This window comes from Meleagris gallopavo, chromosome 1, assembly GCF_000146605.3.
Source record: "Meleagris gallopavo isolate NT-WF06-2002-E0010 breed Aviagen turkey brand Nicholas breeding stock chromosome 1, Turkey_5.1, whole genome shotgun sequence".
Lineage (NCBI taxonomy): Eukaryota > Metazoa > Chordata > Aves > Galliformes > Phasianidae > Meleagris > Meleagris gallopavo.
In genome coordinates this window covers 11,847,860-11,866,417 of record NC_015011.2, presented here as the reverse complement: position 1 = coordinate 11,866,417, position 18,558 = coordinate 11,847,860, and the positions used below count along the sequence as shown (strand labels likewise).

At 37.2% G+C, this 18,558-nt stretch overlaps 1 protein-coding gene across 1 annotated transcript in view; it reads left to right on the top strand.

The window, feature by feature from the left end:
- The window catches only part of LOC104917487 (SRSF protein kinase 2-like), a 17,336-nt gene extending 493 nt beyond the window's left edge, over positions 1 to 16,843 (top strand). Inside the window, exons 2-6 of the mRNA XM_019611112.1 lie at positions 240 to 340; positions 9,043 to 9,194; positions 15,402 to 15,510; positions 16,038 to 16,125; positions 16,360 to 16,843. Coding sequence (XP_019466657.1) covers positions 240 to 340; positions 9,043 to 9,194; positions 15,402 to 15,510; positions 16,038 to 16,125; positions 16,360 to 16,482 — 573 coding nt within the window. The 3' untranslated portion in view covers positions 16,483 to 16,843. The remainder of the gene's footprint in view (positions 1 to 239; positions 341 to 9,042; positions 9,195 to 15,401; positions 15,511 to 16,037; positions 16,126 to 16,359) is intronic.
- The last annotated feature ends 1,715 nt before the right edge of the window (positions 16,844 to 18,558 follow it).

Below are 18,558 nucleotides of genomic sequence, written 5' to 3'. Positions count from 1 at the left end.
CGCTCTTTTTACAGGTCGTCGATGGGTGCAACCGCAATTACCACCCTCTTCACAGAGACAAAAACTCCTCCTTCCCGTCTGGGTGGGCAGTGGCGTGCCACTGCCCTCTTCAACGCCTTTATTAGGGAGGGGGAGGGAGCAGGGAACGGAGAGCCGCTACCCTGGCAACGCCCCCGCCACGTGAGCCGCTCTCGCGAGAGGTGCCGGGCTGCACCGATGCCTCGGGAATCCCTGGATGAGGGAAAACCGAGCGAGTCCCCTATGCACCCCGCGATCAGCCGCCTCAGCTCTGCCTGGGGCAGCTCCGAAGCAGCAACCTCGGCGATCAAAAGCTTAACAGGTAAAAAGATTACAGTAATTACTGTAAAAAGATTACAGATTAACAGGTAAAAAGGGCTCTGAATGCTGTATTTGCTGATTTATTCCTGCTCAGTATACATGTGTATTTAGTATATTTAGTAGTGCATGATGTTTATATTGACTCTAAGGAAGTTGGCTTTTATTGTTGAGGTGTTGGTTGGGGAGATGTTTTGATGCTAGATCTACTCTGTTACAAAGGGGCAAATAGCACTCTGGGAGGGCAGAAGATACTTCTCCAGCCTCCCCTCCACAACTTGCGAATTTGTTGCTAGTAGCAACTGTAAGATACTGAAACCACAAGCATCAAGTTTTTGGATTGAATCTTATTAATAGACAGATTAGAAACACTATAATTATTGAGACAAAGAGAAAGTCAAAAATTGAATACTACAGTGTAGCATACAAAAAAGAAAGTAAAAAGTTAATTTCCATTTACATACTTGTGATTCATTCTGTTAAAAGTAACATCAAAGAGCTTAACTATAGGAATAGGGAAAAAGAAGTCCAAGCAAACAGTAGCAGTGACCTCAAGATGCCTGCAGTGTTTCTCAGAGAGATGCAGCCACACAGCATGAGAAGGGACTCTTCTCACAGGAGAATTTGGAGAAGGTGATGCTTCAGTGGAGGCTATGGGACTGTTTTGGTTTTTTTCACCAGGTTTTTAGTGTTTTTGTGGAGCAGTGACTTCCAATGGAGGTTTCATTTAGGCATCCATTAGGGTGCATATATACCAGGGCTGCTCTAAAAGTAATGATTCCTGTTTTATTTTGTTGGCCTGTGTCATCAGAGGTGGATGTTGGTGGTATGGCAGTAGAAGTTGAACCTTCCCACCAATATTCTGCTATATTTTGTTGCCGTGTGACAGATGGCAGCAGAGGGGCAAGTCTGACAGAATGGTGTCTGACATGGAAGTACATATAAGGCAAAGGTGTGGAGTTAAAAATGGAAAACACTGCAGCCATTGACATCCATCACCATTTGCTGACTGTTTGTGGAGACCAACCAGTGGATGTGAGCATCATCACTCACTGTGTTTCAGCAGTGGTGACAGCGACAGTGGGTCACCTTCCCTGGTGCAGATTGTTATGAACATGGCATGCAGGCTCTTGTTCATCACTGGCAAAAAGGCAGAGCTAATGGTGGTGACTGTATTGAAAAATAGTGTTTTGTAGCTGAGACTTTGCTCTATCAAGTACTTATTGTGCTTTTTGTTGTAGTTTTCACTGAAATAAATAGAATGCATTGGTTTTGGAGTGACCTGTTTAAGAAACTCTTTATTTTCCATCGATCAGCACATATTCCACAGACGTATTTCTCCTCTTTGGCTTTTAGAAATTATGGTGCAATTTTTTTTTTTTATTTATAACTTTCTCAACCTTTACAGCGCTTTACTGCAGGCTCAAACTATGAGCGGTTTGTATGCTGCTGAGTGCACTTCTGGGAATTTTCTTTTCATGTCCCTAAATGATTCTGTGTTTTTCTAGACTGTTGACTTTTTCCTTGTGCTAGCCTGTCAAGGAGAACTGGTCTGGAAGGCAAAACTTTGCAAGAACCCAGTATTTGAGGAGAAAACATGATAAGTTCAGTTAAGAGTGAGGCTTCCTGGATAGATTCGGCATGTGTTTTGCCGTTGTAGGAAAATTTTCACATAATTGCTGCTGTTTGAGAGCGCAATTTGGAGGGAGACTTTCAGAGCTTAAAAACATTTGTTTCTGGAACCTTGGTATTACTGTCTCAGAGAAAGTCCAGAAAAGCCACCTTCTCTGATGTACCAACCTGGCAGACTTTACTGTTTCATGTTAGATGTAATTTGTTATAATTTTAGGCTGCTGGTGGTTCCTTTCAGCTTTGCAGTGGGCTCCTACCATTCACCTTAGCCCTGCTGATCTCATGGTGGTGAGAAGTTCAGTTCATGGGTTTGTTATTCCTCATGGCTATGTAATCTCCAGCCCTGAGGCAAGGGAGTGACTACATGGAAAAAGATGTCTCACAGTGCTGCCAGGCTGAGGTGGAAGCATGAGAAGGCTTGCAGCACAGGTCGCTTGAAATTGTATTTATTTATACTATTCATCGTTTGGAAAGGAAGGCAGAGTTCCTTGGCACTTTATTTCGACACTGGTGTATGGTAAAGCCCATGGTTGCCTCCAGAAGGTGAAGGGAATGAAAAGTTACTTCTCTGTGTTGGTGCTTGGTTGAGGTTACAGAAGCCATTGTGTTTCAGCCACCTTTGCTCCAGGAGGGGTTTCCGCTAGCACTGTGATGGATACTGTGATGTTAACAGTCCCAACAGGGATGATAGTTTTATTTGATAACAACCAGATGTGGTAACTGCTTCATGCTTGTGACACAGCAGCAGTCTGTTATTTTTATGCATGGATATTCTAGAATTGGAAAGTGTATTATAGTTTGGCAGTGGTATAAGAACACTAATTGATCTTTTTGCTTAAATAGGGTGCCTCAGGAAGTTTACTCGAACAACCTATGGGAGCTAGTTAAAAATGTGTCTCTTCCTTCCTTCTAGATTTATAGTCTTTGTAAAAACTTTAAGATAATCTCTGGCATAATTACAAATTATTATAATATGGAATTACAAATAATGCATAATTGTTATTAAAATTTGAAATTATTTGTAATTCTAACAAGACATTTAAGATCTTATTTGAAATACATTGTTTTGTTCCTTGAGCAAGAACTTAGGGTTTGTTTTGATCTCTTACATTTTTTTCTGCTTGATCTATGCATGTATTTACTTAGAAAGCCTTCATTTCAGTCTGTCTCACATTCAAAGAGCTTACTGTTAGCAGTTACTTGTCTAATTAAGCTAAATCTGCATTTGGGAAAAAGAATAGGCAAGAGTTCAACTAAGTAAAACAGACACCATTTGGACACAAGAGAAAGAGGTCCAAATAATTGAGTCCCTGAGCAATTAGTAGTAGCTGGAAGAGACTTGTGTATAGAGATTTCGGACTTCAAGCTCGGCAGCACCTGGGAGTCCTGCCCTGAAGCATGAAAGCTTTTGCCTTCTGGAGCTGGAGGGAAACATCGCTGGAGCTCCTTCCAGATGGACCCACACCCACTCAGAGCTTTTGTAAAGCTCACGTCTTGGCATTAGGAGGCTTACAGAATGTTTCTGCTGGTCCTTAGCCTCCCCCCACCTCCTTGTTTTTCTCTTCAATTTGAAATTCCCCGAAGAGCCTCTGTGGACATGTCAGGAGATTCATAACATTGTTCAAATACTGTTGTTTCCAAATTTTATCTTATTAAATATATGAAGGAGTCATTTAACTTCTTTTTAATTGCATTTTCTGTAAGTAAATAAGCTTCCCTAGATTTGTGCATTTGAAAGTCTTAAGGATGCTTTTTTTCTACCCCTAGGTTGAGGCAACTCTTAGCCTACTCTCATGAGTTTCTGGCTCCCCCCGGCATTTTTGTGACATAACTCAGTTTTCATTTTGAGACAATGCCCTTCTAAAGGCAAGAGAATCAAGTACAGGCATTAGCTGTGTTCAAGGTAAAGTTTTGTTACTGAAAAGTAGTCTTTACATTAATAAATCCAGTAGTTCATACTTCCTGCAGTGTTCACAAAGGTCCCTCCTGGGTTAGGCCTTCCCAAATGGAGAACACCATGCTGGTTTTTTGCATAATCTCACTGTATAGCAATCTTGCCTGCAATGCATTCTTACTCATTGCTTGATAGTAACAGTAAAAACATCTTTTTCTTACGATGAGGGTTTTGGATAAAGAGGCCTGAAGCCTGTTTTACACATCAGTCATGAAGGATTCATCTGCTGGGGAAGAGGAAGGCGTGTCTGAGGATGAGATGGCTGCCCTGGGTCAGCCCACAGTGCGGCCGCGTTCCCCCGGCCGGGGCGGCCATCTCAGGAAGGGCACAGGGCTACCCTTCCAGCAGCTTCTGGCTCTTGGCTTCCTGAGTCAGGGGTGGTTTTGTGGGAGCCACCAGTAGGCTTTTGTGCCGTGACTTCTACTGATCCTTACTTGAGTCTAGGTATGCTTCCCTCATCTGTAGTGTCCTGGAGAAAAAAAAAGAAAGAAAAAAAAGCTTGCAGAAATAAGTTGCTTTTATGTAGTGTTTTTCTGAACTTGACTCAATTTGTGTAGGGTGTGGCAGTGAACAAACACTTCCCATTCATTCTTCTGTTCCTCTCAAGATTTTATAGATCTCTGCTGACTGTTTTCCTGACTGAGGAATGCTGGCATGTTCAGAAGCTTCCCATATGGAAGGCATTTCATGGTTTTAGTCACCCTCACTGCTCTTGTTTTACCTTTTCCAAAATAGAAGCGTAGCAAAACAACCCAGCAAAACAAAGCTGGACACCTCTTCCTGAATTTGTCATGGTACATGTATTCAACATGTGCTGGTTTTAACGTTATGGTTATTGCATAACCCTGGAGCAATATGGTTCAACCATGATCTGTGGGGGACAGTAAAATACAGTTTGAAGTCATTTTTTTTTTATTTCTTAAAGTGGGTGATTGATTTTCCCTGAGACCCCTTTTAGCATTTAGCCATATTCAGCATTGTGTTTGCTGTATGGCAGAAATGCGTCAGCTTTTCTTTTGTTAAATTAAGCAATTCCCAGTTAAAAATAGAATTTCATTGTATTTTGTTTGGATTGTGGTGTGTTTAATAATGAGCGATTAAAAGATAAAAACATCCTGAGTAGTGTTTGCTAATTGTTGTTACTTAGTTAATATACTTGTAAGGTTTGTCAGTGTAGCCTGTGGAGGTTGTCTGTCCTCTGCATACCCACTAGCAGAACATTATGAATCTAGAAATAGTGTCTCATCTTCTTATCATCAAGTATTTATGCTTGGATGATGATGAATAACCTAGTAGTGGTAGACCACAGAGTACCAAGTGATTACTGCAGAAAAAAGAAAAATAGATTTAGTATATGCGAGCCTGCGTTACATAATGCATGTCATTACATCCAACATTTTAGGAAATTAAGAAGAGTTATAACTCAAAATAATATGGCTGTAGAATAGCTTATGGTATGATAGTTTTTTTTTTGGCAATTACATTTCTAAAAAGGGAGTGAAGGTTAGCATGCCTATTCGTTACCCACAACTTTCCTAATGTCTGAATTGTTCATGTCAAAGATGTGTAAAAGCCCACTTCAGTGAAAAACAAATTCAAATTTTAAGAAGTTCTATACTATAAAAGGAAATCTAGGCTGAACGAAGTATATATTCATGTCATATTTCACATAGGAAGATACTATTGCAACATAGATAGCATCTTATCTTTCCAAATCAAGGACTAAGAAATAGCAAAAATGGAGATCTCTTGCAGATTGATGCCTCGACTCAATATTGTGAATTGTGTCAAGGCAGAAGAGCAAGTATCAGTGATGCTAGGATGAGCCACTGAACTTACAGGCAGAATTTAAGCAGCCGAAGAAGCAGTGCTGAAGACTTGATCTTCACCTATACTTCAGAAATGTGACAGAACATAAACAAACAACAATGTCCTTTGCTAGGAATCCTAAACAAAAGCAAGCAGATGGCAAAAGAAGCCACTGATACAGAATTAGCAGTCAGGCTGGTGTCTCAGAACAGCATTTCTTTCCATTGCCTTCTTCACACAGTAGCATTTAATTGTTTTAAAAGGTACAAGCAAACTAAAAGAACAAAGATCTTTCTCAGTTTCAATCAGTGTTCTGTTACGTACAGATAAAACCATAAATCACCTCAGAAGGAAATAAAGTTATGTCCTTCCTTCCTGGTGTGCTCAAAAGAAAATAGGAAAATGCTCTTGAATTCTAGGATACTGAGTGCAGCACGGATTGTAGATAGGAAAAAATAACCCTTTTCAAACCCAAATCAGATATAGTAGCTTGAGAAAGAAGCAACCCTGTTTTGCTAATTGGTTTCCTTAGAAATAAATTCCTTCCTCTTGTCTCTTGCAGGGAAGTTCTTGGTACTCCTTGACAGTTGCCTCAACATGAGTGACAAAATGTGTAATGCTTCCAATTCCCTTCAAAGCATTGCTTTTATTCTGTAAATAAATAGCTCTAGTAGTTGTTTGCTTAAAGAACAAAATCAGCGCAGTTTCAGTCGATTTTTTTTAATTATTACCTGCACCACATTGCCTCAGTCTACCCTTCAGTTACTGATTTTGCTACATTTGTGTCATTTTATGTGACCAAATTAATAAAATTAAAACTTAATCCGAATGATGTAAAATGATGGTACCATCCAAAACTGTGGATATTAGCATTGGACAGCGTTTGAGATATATTAATATGAGTGCAGGCTATTTTACTGTGTTTCATTTAACTTATTTTTTATTTGTAATATTTCAGTACTTTATATGATATGTGATCAGGGTATCCAAAGTGGTATTGTGCCCATTAAATGGGATCTCAGGGTTTGTAATGTAGAACCTTTCACAGTGATTTGTTTTTAAGAGGATGAGAGCTTTCTGCTAACATGGACGATTGGTTTGCTGACCCCTTGAGACCAGACTGGTGGAAATGCATTATCTAAGGTGTAGGGAGATGAATAGTGGTCTGAGGATGCGCTGTACCTCCTTTTCTCTATGTCCATTTGTTTTTCTCACATTGTACAACATGGAGACACCTGTTAGGAACAGAAGAGGAATGATGAAGGCAAAAAAAGGTAGAATTTATGGAAGCAGGAGCACATGGAAGTATGTTTGTTCTTTATCTTATGAATGACTCCCTTCTCTTGCTTCCATTCTGTCCTAAACTTTACACAGTTAATGATTAAACATATTTATGTACTTTGGGTAGATTTATCTCCATAACGTATTGTCTTGTATAACCACTGTATTTCATTAATAAATTAGTTCCAAGTGCTCTTTTTCAAATCTAGCCATTTACTGAAGTAATAGAAGAATGTTATTTTCTGAAAGAAATATCAGGCAGATAAATTTGGTAAGCATGCAACTTCCAGTAATGTCCTTTAAAGCAAAAGCACAATAGCAGCTGCTGTGCAGGCGGTGCATGTTGCCAGTGGAATTTATTTCTGATCAACTGTGTACTCTTCTACTCCAAATGCTCTTTCTTGAACAATTGCAGTGTGTAAAAAGAAAAAAAAATTAGTGGTGGGCAATGATGAGAAGGATGAATAGAGGAGTATGGATAGACATAAATACATTTTTTATTTGTGACCAAGGAGGTACTTGATTCTAAGTTTTAAGAGATTAAAAATTAACAGACTGCAAGATTTTTTTTCCAGTTGTGGTTATTTGAATGATAAAGTACTGTAAATTTATTTTTTTGGTGTTGTTTTTTTTTGAGACAACTTAGATCTGAAGGATAAATTTATATGCAAATTGTAGCAGCTCGTGGTGTCACATATACTTCAAGATGTTTTGCAAGTATATAATTTTGCAATTATGTATTTTTATTCTGCATGAAGTATGAGTATCAAAAATAACATAGGATCAGTACCTGAGATGTTGGAGAAGGTTTTCTTGATTATTTGACAAACAAGTGTGCTGCAACTCTGGATTCCATTTTTAAGTGTACCAAAAATACCAGACCAAGCTGCCCAGAGCCACATCCAGCCTGGCCTTGAATGCCTCCATTTCAGTCTGAAATGTGGGCATCCACAACCTCCTTGGGCAACCTGTTCCAGTGCGTCACCATCCTCTGTGTGAAAAACTTCCTCCTAATATCTCACCTAAATCTCCTTTGTCTCAGTTTAAAACCATTCCCCCTTGTCCTATCACTATCCACCTCGTAAACAACCTTCCCCCCTCCTATTTATACGCTCCCTTCAAGTACTGGAAGGCTGCAATGAGGTCTCTCCAGAGCCTTTTCTATATATATAATAGGATATAAAATGCTTCAAATAACAACTTCAATTTTCCTGTTTTTTTAGAACTGTAGAAGAAAGACAGCTAGAAAACTACTTCTTGGTTGGCGTGTCAGTCTCGTTGTGTCCTTTAGTTGTTTTTGGTTTTGTTTTTTTTCCATTTAGCATGTGCACAAGAGTGCTGTATGTGCTCTTGAATTAAATCAGAAGATTAATTTTTCTCTTTCTTACTAATAGCAATTTTTTGCATATTGTGTACTGACACAGCTTTTTGTAATCCCAACAGCAGCTACAGATAAGGAAAAGTGTGTTAAGTTGCCTGGTTTATTTTGGCATCATTGGAAAATGGCTTCTTAGTAGGTATTAATGATATTTTTTCTCATTCAGCTAGAGGAAAGAGATTTTAAATAACTTGATTTTGTCGGTGTCTTTTAAAAAATATTTCTTCTCAGTCATGCTAAGAACATAGGTCTCAGATCTCAGTTGCCTATCAGTAATTCAAAATTCTGGTCTCTATCAGGAACAAGCTGCCCAGGGAGGTGGTGGAGTCGCCAGAAAAGGGTATATGTGACACTGAGGGACACGGTTTAGTGAACATGGTGGTGATGGGTTGGTGGTTGGACCAGGGGATCTTAGTAGTCTTATCCAACCTTTATGATTCTTGTACTTTCTTTGTCTTATTCTTGTGAATAAGTCCAAATTCCCTGGAAACGTGCTTTTGTTGCAATCAGGAGCCCTCCTGGGACATCACAAGATGATGGTAAAGATACCAGTGAGGACATGAGGTTTCCCAAGGTGTTTTCCCTCTCCTCTGGACAGCCAGGCTACCTGCTGACCAGACCCTTCACTAAGCATCTTCTCTTTCACCTCCAGGCCAGAGCCTCAGCAGAAAGCTCCCTCAGCACCTCCACCCCCACCGCCACCCCCACCTCCACCCCTGCCGGAGCCCACCCCGCCAGAGCCAGAGGAGGAGATCCTCGGGTCTGACGATGAGGAGCAGGAGGATCCCGCGGATTATTGTAAAGGTGGGTTCAGTCCTGTGCTGACTACTGGAGTAATGGGCATCGTGCACATTTTCAACCTGGTTCTGGGGAGGTTTTTAAGGACCTGGTCATTGTTTATGGAACTTACACAGAAGTTGTGAAAAACTGTTTGCATAACTGTCTTCAGCTCAACTTTTTCACTTAGCCAGAGCTTACGCATGCATTTTCTAATTAAAAGATACATAGATACTGTGTGCCTGTTGTAGTTATAAGAATAAATTCTCTTTGATTGATATTGATTGTAAGAGAAACAAATATTCTAACTAAAACAAACATCCCCTCTATGTATTCTAAAATACCTCAATGCATTTGACATCAACTAAATATATATTTGAATCTATATCTTCTCTTTCTCATACCTGCACAAGCATATGACACATGCTTCTTTTTGTACATTGTCTTTCACAGACCTCAGCATTGTTCGATGTTCTCTAAATTTTTATTTTAGTTTCTGATTTCTTTATCTTTTGTAGTTACCTATGTCATTATTATTAATACAGATTTTACCATAAGAGTAACAGGTGAATGCAGGTAGCTTTTTGCATAAAAACAGGACTGCAGTACAACAGTGTCAATATTTTAATTTGGTTCAATGTTACACCTAATGCTCCAAGTCTGTTCCCATTAGGATAAAATATACAATGTATTCAAGAATCATCATAGATAAGAGATCTGTCAAAATTTACTTACTGCCTTGAATTAATTTTTTAGTACAGCCAAAAGACACTGACGTACATTGACTTAATCTGTTACTCCACGTTCCTCAAATCAAGAAATATTTTCTATCAAATATGATGCTGTCTTAACTCTGAAGGTTCTCTGTAAGCCTGCAGATGTGCCATTTTAGGAATCCTTTCTCCCAGCTTGGAATAAGCTGTTCCGTATTTCCATATCTAATAATTGGAAGTGACATTTTCTTCTCAGTGTAAGAACTAATAGTAATATGTGATATTTCAAATGTTGAAATGGGTTACAAATTCCAATAGTGAAAACCAAATGGTAAACTCAAGTTAAATTTTGAAGTCTGCAGCAAAGGAAAGAAGAACTCAAAGGGAGAACATGTTTGTATTAAGTTTTCTGTTGCAACATGCTTATTCCTTATGATCACTCTTGGTACCTATAATATCTTTCATCAGTGAGTAAGGATGGATTTGATGTTTAAACATCTGTTTACTTGTAAACATCTGTATCTACTTGAGATTAAGCATTTCTAGGCCCTGCTTAATTCTTCCCTGAAGAAAGGACCGCATTTTATTTCAAACAATCCACTGTTGTCTATGTTCCATTATCTTTTGCAAAATATCACCATCTGGAGTGGTGATCACAAAAAAGAAAGAAACAAATAAAATCTAAATGTATAGTTTGCTTGTAAGTTACCTGTTCTAGAGTCTCTGTAACTCTAGTTGGTTGTCAGTAAAGTACCTGTCATGTTAAGAATACTTGCAGGTTTCTTCAGAAATTAAAGGGAGCTTCCATTCACTGCAAGGTCATTCTGCATTCCTATATTCTCGAAGTTCTGAACTGATGGAAGTACATTCAAGATGGTTCAAGCTCTGTCTCACTCTGATGTCATTATCATTTGTTTCTGCGAGAACAGCATTTTTGCTGCTCCAGTGCATGTTTTCTCTAACTGTAATTTCCAGTAAGATTGATCAGAATGCTTCCTTTTTTTAACTGTTGCTAAGGTTAAACTGTAGGGAAGGCCACCATGTTGTGTAAGAATCTGAATGGAACAGCTGGGTTAGGAAGATCTGGAACGCATAGACTTTGTTTAATTTATCTGAGGACCAAATAAGTTATTTAGTAAAGAATTGCAAGGATGGCTTTTAGAAGTATTATTTCCAAATTTCTTTGCAAGATGTTTTATTTATTTGAGTATGTTTTACTGTCCTGGGTAATGTTTATGAAGTAAGAGATAACTATAACCATCATAGTTTACTGAAGTCTCTCTTTTCTTTCTAATTTGATCTCCAAAGTAGCAATCTCCCAGGATTTTTGAGTGAGACGCAGAGCATACTTCATCTCTTCTCAACCCCAGTCTGAAATTTCATAGGAGGGCAATTTTGTTGAGGGTTTATGTTAAATATATAATACATATTTATAATATATAAATATATACACATATATAATGTGTATGTATATAAAATGAACATTTTCTCTTTTAACAAAAATACTCAAGCAGTGATTGCTGTAGTTACTGATTCTTATATATGTATTTTTTAAAGAATATTTTACTATGAGCTGAGCTCCCATCTTCACCACGTTGCATGCTGATTAGTAAATAGTTCCCAGTCATAGTAGTATTTTTCATCAGGAAATTGGATTAGTTTGAGTTATCACCTGATGTGAAAGAGAAAACCTTTGTTCCCCTGGACCTTCCTCCAGAGCCTATTAAAATCTGCTATTGTTGCCACTGCATTTAGATTAAATGCTTTTCAAATGTTTATTTGTTTTGAGAAATGGAAATATCAAAACTCCAACTATATGATTTTTCAAGGGGTACTTAGACAATGCAGCCCTGACACACTTGGAGATTTTTTTGAAGAGTTTGTTATGTCATGGATGTAATTGGAATTCTTTGCTTCTCTGATCATCTTCTTTGCCCCCTGGAGATGTCTCCCATTCATCCAGTTCACAAAGGGAATAATTCCCTATACAAACATAGAACTAGCTAGCTACAATTACCAATACATTCAGGAGACATTTAGAAATAATGATCTCATTTTTTCTGACCCTCTTTCTTGAGTGCTTGTAGCTAGCTAGCTGTGTGAGACTTTTTTTTGTGTGTGTTGTAGTGAATAGCACAACAGATTTTTTGTTACATTATCAGTAGTACCACTTACACATTGTATACTTTCAAATGCCAGTGTTGTTTTTACAAAAATTCATAATTTCTCTCGAACTTCTGAAAATGCTTTCTGGTTGTGAGTATTTGGAAATAAAGTAATTGCATTTGTCATAGGATTACACCGGTTTTTAAAATGCACTTAACTGTGTTGTTATCTGATTGTTCACAACCTATGCAGAAATAATACGTTGCTGACGGCATCAGGAAAGGTCAAGGAATAACACATACAGGAACAGTAAGGAATATTTCCAGAACTGCTCCTGTTGTGGCGTAGGACAATAGAAAATATCTTATGAATTTCATATATACTAATGAATAAATATATATTGTTGTATTGTTAAGATTAGTTATGTGTCCTGTAGTGGCTAAAATAGCCTGGCTTTAACATACATAGTTATTATATAATCATATTATTGTCACTATTCTTGCAATACATAGATTTTACTAAAATCACTCACCAACCCTTGGTTTATTGACTTGAAGTCAGTGTCTTTGATTTCTTCTATGCCAAAGGATATCTTCAGAGAAGCAGACTTAAACAGCACTTTTTAAACAAAACTGTTCATAGAAATATGTATTTAAGTCTAAGTTCTTCATTGTTGAGTGTTAATGCTGTTACTTAGTCAAAACGTAAATAGTTTAAAAATTACTTCTAGCCTTTGTTTTTTGTGCTTAAAGGCACACTTATACCTTTCTTGCTATGCAAAGGGCTGCATGAGTGATGTTGTGTTCCCATGGTCATCTGAATCGAAAAAACCTCTCCTAACTCCAGTGTGTTGTTGGAAATCTGACATTCCTTTATTCCTCACAGTATGTACCAGATTTGATAAATCAAGCACACGCTCCTGGAGTTCAGGTTCTACGTTTAAATACTTAAAACATATGTATGTGATGCATTGGCATACATATTCATTCTTGTCCAGGAACTCATTAATATATGCTAATGTTCAATGGTCATACGACCGCCTGCTTCCTCCTCTTTATTTCTCCTTCAGCTTCATCACAGTGACTTTTGGCCGACCTTAAGCTGTTTATCCCCATTTGGCAAATTTCCATTGCTTGTTGTGCCATAATAAGCAATTTTGTATCTTGGTGCACTATAACTCCAAACAGTTTGTGTGAAATTCAAGAAAAAGCCCTTGCACCTGGTGGATGCAAAGATAAAAGTACTCTATTATGAGTTCAGTGCTTCTGTTGAAGCTGGATCATTGAGAAAAAAAGGGCTGTTCACATACCAAGCAAAGCCAAACTGGGAAGTTTTAGAACTAGCACTCATTGATGCCTTTTACCAAACTAATATATTCGTACTTAAATGAATTTATTGATTTCTATTGCTAAACCAACCTGTATCACCATATTCTCCTGAGTTTATGTAATTATGTTCAGGAATGATTGAATAGTACCATATGTTTAAGCAGATTGTAAAACACTTCAGAAATTTTTGTATTGTTTAATTTAAAATCTGTGTTGCAAACCATAGATTTCACAGGTGTGAAAACTAGGTGTTGTGTACAGAGGATAAAGCTTCATGCTTTGTCTCTGTTTTCTTGCAGTGATATATGCAGGACAAAAATCAGAAGAAATGATGCTGTGATACTGAACTGTGTGTGAAAGCTTTTTACATAATCCTTGCTGTCAGATCAGCAGACTTGATGTGTTTCACTGATGTAAACCTTTTCAGTAATAGAAAGGTAGAATAATGTACTTGCTCTCTTGACTTTCCTCTCACATCTATTACATGATCATCCTGAGTTTTGTGGAAAGAATTTATCAAAGAATACTTTTTTTGTTTGTTTGTATTAAACCAGTTGGTAACTGTTCTAATATAATTATATTCATCCGGATTTTGAAATATTTTTGTCCTCAGCTGTTTCAGCAAGGATGGCCAAGCAGAAATTTAAATTAGTAGTTTTGTTTTGTTTCTAAAGTTATTTCATATTAGCAATATATTATCCAAGCTTTAGAATTCTGTGAAATATCTTTAATCTTTATAATCCTATCGTGTAATTGTATTAAATTTATTAGTCTGCTCTGAAAGGCTTTGTGACAAGCTCACCAATAAACTCCTGAACGTCTGTCAAGGCAAAAGATGCTACTAGCAAAGAAAGGATATAAATATTTTTAGATTTGATGCCGCTGTTCCACAGATAAGAAAGAGATAACAGCCCACTCCCTGTACTAAATCCAAGCAATTAAGTAATAAATTGACATCGTTGTTTGAGCTGGGCTCCGGTTCTGACAGGGTTTTCGGGAGATCTCAAAACAAATACAACAACTTAGGGGAAGCAGTCTTTTCCTAATTTGAAGTGGAATAATCAATAGTGAAGGGGTCTGCCAAAGGCCAGTTGGGTGTGACATTCTGAAAGACCAGAAGGAGCCACAGAGATAATTCCTTGTTGCTTGGCAGATGGGCAATTCTTGGAGAGTTGTAGCTGTATTATTTTTAGCAATTTAGTCAAAATTGTGGACATTTATTAGTGTGTTAGGTCCAAATCATAATCTTGTGTGATCAGCTGTCTTTCTCATGCTTAAGAATGCCTCTTGAAATAGGAAGGATATGAAAAAGCTTCACAGTGGAGCAGTGGACATCACCTCTACCTCTTAGAGCTACTTCACACTGTGCTGAAACCTGAGTTCCAGCTGTGGGGTTGGTCTTTCTGACAGTGGGGCTTGGGGCATCAGCTGGGACTTCGGCAGTGTGGTTGAGTGGATGGCCTGCAGATGGGTTAAAATGCGGTCTTGGGCGAAGCCTGCAGCTGCTTGCTCCCTCTGCTTCATCCCTATCAAAGCCTCAGACTTGAGAAAATGCATTGCTGCTGTGATTCAGGATCCAAGCAGAAGAGCATCACTAAATTTGACATTGTACTTAATATTTTCTGGTGAGGTATTTTATTGCCGCCTTTTTTAGTAGGAAGCAAATGGGAATTAAAACAGTCTCTGTTGAGTTTTTGCAATCATCCAAGAATATGTTGGCTGAAGAAAATTCAAATATGAGAAAGAAATAATGTAGATCTTTGCTTTACTCTCTGTGAAGTAGAAGATAAGCCTGGGGAAATACAGAACAGATGGTAATGTTTCCACAAATGAAAGCCATAAAGGAGAAGGGCCAATAAACTCTATAGTATGTACAGGACACGAGTATTTTTCCCTCCAGGCCAAGTAAGGCAGAGTTTTTAACATTAGAGTTAATGTTTCATTTTAGATTTCCTATATATAGTCAGGACAATTTGAAAAGGAAAAGTTACACTACAAGGAGAAATTATTCTGCAAGATTTAAATGAAAAACTGAGAGGTATTGTTTTTTTCCTCTCTAATCTTCTTCTACTTTTTTTTCATGAAAGGTGGCTATCATCCAGTGAAAATTGGCGATCTCTTCAATGGCAGGTATCATGTTATTAGAAAGCTAGGATGGGGACACTTCTCTACAGTCTGGCTATGCTGGGATATGCAGTAAGTGAACTACTTATTTCCATGCACTTGATTTTGTTTGCAGTAGCCTTTATTTATTTATTTATTTATTTGGCACATGATAAACTTATGTAGATGTATGCAGTCTTTTTTGCAGGAAGGTGTCTGCATTAAAATTTTGCCCTTGGTTAAGGCTGTGATTTATAAAACTTTTCAGAAATGTGTAACTATTTTATTTGACAGATTAGCTTTGCTTATTGAATTTACATGTTGTCTTGAACATGTGAGAGTAAGATAATATTTTTATTTCTGTTGCATCTTTAATGAAAAAATATAATTACTGTGATACCTCTTAAATACATTAGCTTCAAGGAGATAAAATATTTAATAAGCCAGACAATTAACAAAATGTTGTTAGAAGTTGCTTTTCCATGTAGTTTCAGTTTTGTAGTATTCTAGCAGAATACATTAGGTAATGAAATATTGTATTTAAAATTTCCAAACCTTCAAAATGTCCCTTTTAGCTTAGAGTACTTGTTGAAAATGTTTTTGGTCTTGTTTTTTTCTAGGGGAAAAAGATTTGTTGCAATGAAAGTTGTAAAAAGTGCCCAGCATTACACAGAGACAGCCTTGGATGAAATAAAATTACTCAAATGTGTACGTATCACTCATGTAGTATAGTGTTCAATAACAACCATAACAGTAAGAACAAATAAAATTAAAAAATGTAGTGGGATATATTGTTTAAACTTTTTTTTCCTAACTAGCTTATTTGTTATGTTACTGTGACTTCTAAAGCTCCAAAATATTAACTTCAGGTGGAAAGCAAATTACTTAGTGTTTTCATGTCAGTTGTTCCCTAAAATGTCTGTGTTTACACTCTTGGTTTAGGTCCGTGAAAGCGACCCTAATGATCCCAACAAAGATATGGTTGTACAACTAATCGATGACTTCAAAATTTCTGGAATGAATGGAATACGTATCCTTTTGAAAACATTGCATCTTCATCAATAGTGATCTGTGGAGATAAGAAAGCTCTTCGTTCTGGCTATTTTTAGGTAGTCTTAATTTAAAACAGTAGTGCAGAAACATCAACGTAAGTGTAGATGGAAGGAATGGTACAATATGTAATATGCTCACTGGAGTGAAATAGCTTAGTTTTTTTAAATACAGTGCAAAATAAAAATTAACAAAAGATATTAATCCTGTCACAGTCTATTAGAACTACAAAGGATAAGGTTGTTTAGAAACAGCAGTTTTACTGAAAAGATTAGTAATAGGTGAGGCTTACAGTATGCATGTTCTGCTCTAGACTAGTAAGGAGAAAGAAAGTGTTAGTGTCATGAAGAAGGTTGTTTCTGTTTTTTTCTGTGAAGTGTGAGGGTGTGGAAAAACTTTTCTTATTGTTTTTTTTTTTGGTCCACATGATCTTGTTTGTTTTTTGGCCAAGATTTTAAAGATTTTTATTCTAATGCTATGAGAGAGAGAAAGGGGGATGGAGAAGGAGGTGCAAGATGTGACAGAGCATTGTTCTCAGGGAAAAGTTGGGGCCTATGAATGTATTTTTATACTTGAACTAAAGTGAGTTATCCTTGCTAATTGTATTAGGTATTTTAGCAGCTTATTATGTTACTATTCTTTCATTGACACCTACAACTGGTATTTATTTGTATGCTTGTTGTGTCTTGGAGATCTAATAAATGTCCTCATTGTTCATACTGCTCAACCAAGAGAGTTCCTGCTCTATTGAGCTCAAGATTTTGGTGATATGCCATCAGTCTTCAGAAGATTAGGTTAAGATATCCTCACCATCTCTGGTCCTCCAGGAGAGGAATCTAGGAGATGACTGCCAGTGAATTTGAAAGCATCCTCCCAGGAAGAAATGTTTGGTTTTTGTTCCACACATCTGTCTATTGACATTAGTTATGAAGCCTTAAGAGTTTGTAATAAGTGAGAAGGGAGAGTATGGGGACATGTATTCTCATTTGCGGAGTAGGATCCTAACTGTTTTCTCTCATTTTATTTGGTGCCTGGCTGCTGCATTGGTTAGCTATCATGCTAGAAAGCTCTTCAATGCCAGTGAAGCCAGTGTAATCTGCTTTTTTTGTAGGTTTTATTATCAAATTACCATTAATTAAAATAAACTATACAATTGCAGTCATTTCAACTTGTTTATAAATGATTTATGGCCAAGGAACTTGTTAATACAATGGGGCAAAGAACCCTAATTGGGATTTCTCAGTGTTGTTGGACTACAAAAAATATCTTTGAGCTGAAATGCTCCTGAGGAGTGCTGTATAAATATTTCTATTGTCTGTGTTCACTAAAAAAAAATAATGTCATCAAAGCACGTCAGCTCTTAAGACAACTGTTCTGGTGAAAACTAATTGAAGTTATTTTTAGAAATCAGAGATTTAACTTCTGTTTTCATTGTAAAACAGTAATATGAAGTGGGGAATAAGAAAATGTATTTATACCTATGTGTAGAAATAATTTTTATTGGTTTAATGGAGTAATTTCTTGGTAACGTTCTTAAATTATTGGTGAGATACACATGTGTTAAAGGTAAAAGCCATTTCTGAAGATGATTATGAGGAATAAATTCTGTTACTAATAGTATTTTGAAAGCGTCTCCAGCTATAGCATTTATGTTGACAAAGCCAAAGGGAACTCTACTGGTGAAAAATAAGAACTCGGGTAACTTTGCATCAGCAGATTAAAATTGGACAACTGATACTGATTTATTCTATTTCAGTTTTACCTTCATGCTGAAAATTCTGGCAGTTCAGAAGTTGTTTTATATGGAAGGCAAATGTTTTAATTACTGGGAGAGAATGGTATAATAGTCACCAGTGCAAATATGATAGTGTGATAGCTTTTGTTATGAGTTGTCTCCTGAACAGAAATTCTGCATTGTGCAGAATTGTGCATTCTGAGTAGTGTGACTTATTTGATCAAAATTTGGCTCTGTTGGTTATTTGATTAAGTCCTTTTAGTCCTGGAGGTGAAAAAAATCTTTGGTGCAGATTCTTTTAGAAGGGAGCAGCTAACTATTTTTAACATCTTGCTGCTACTGGATTTCATTAATTA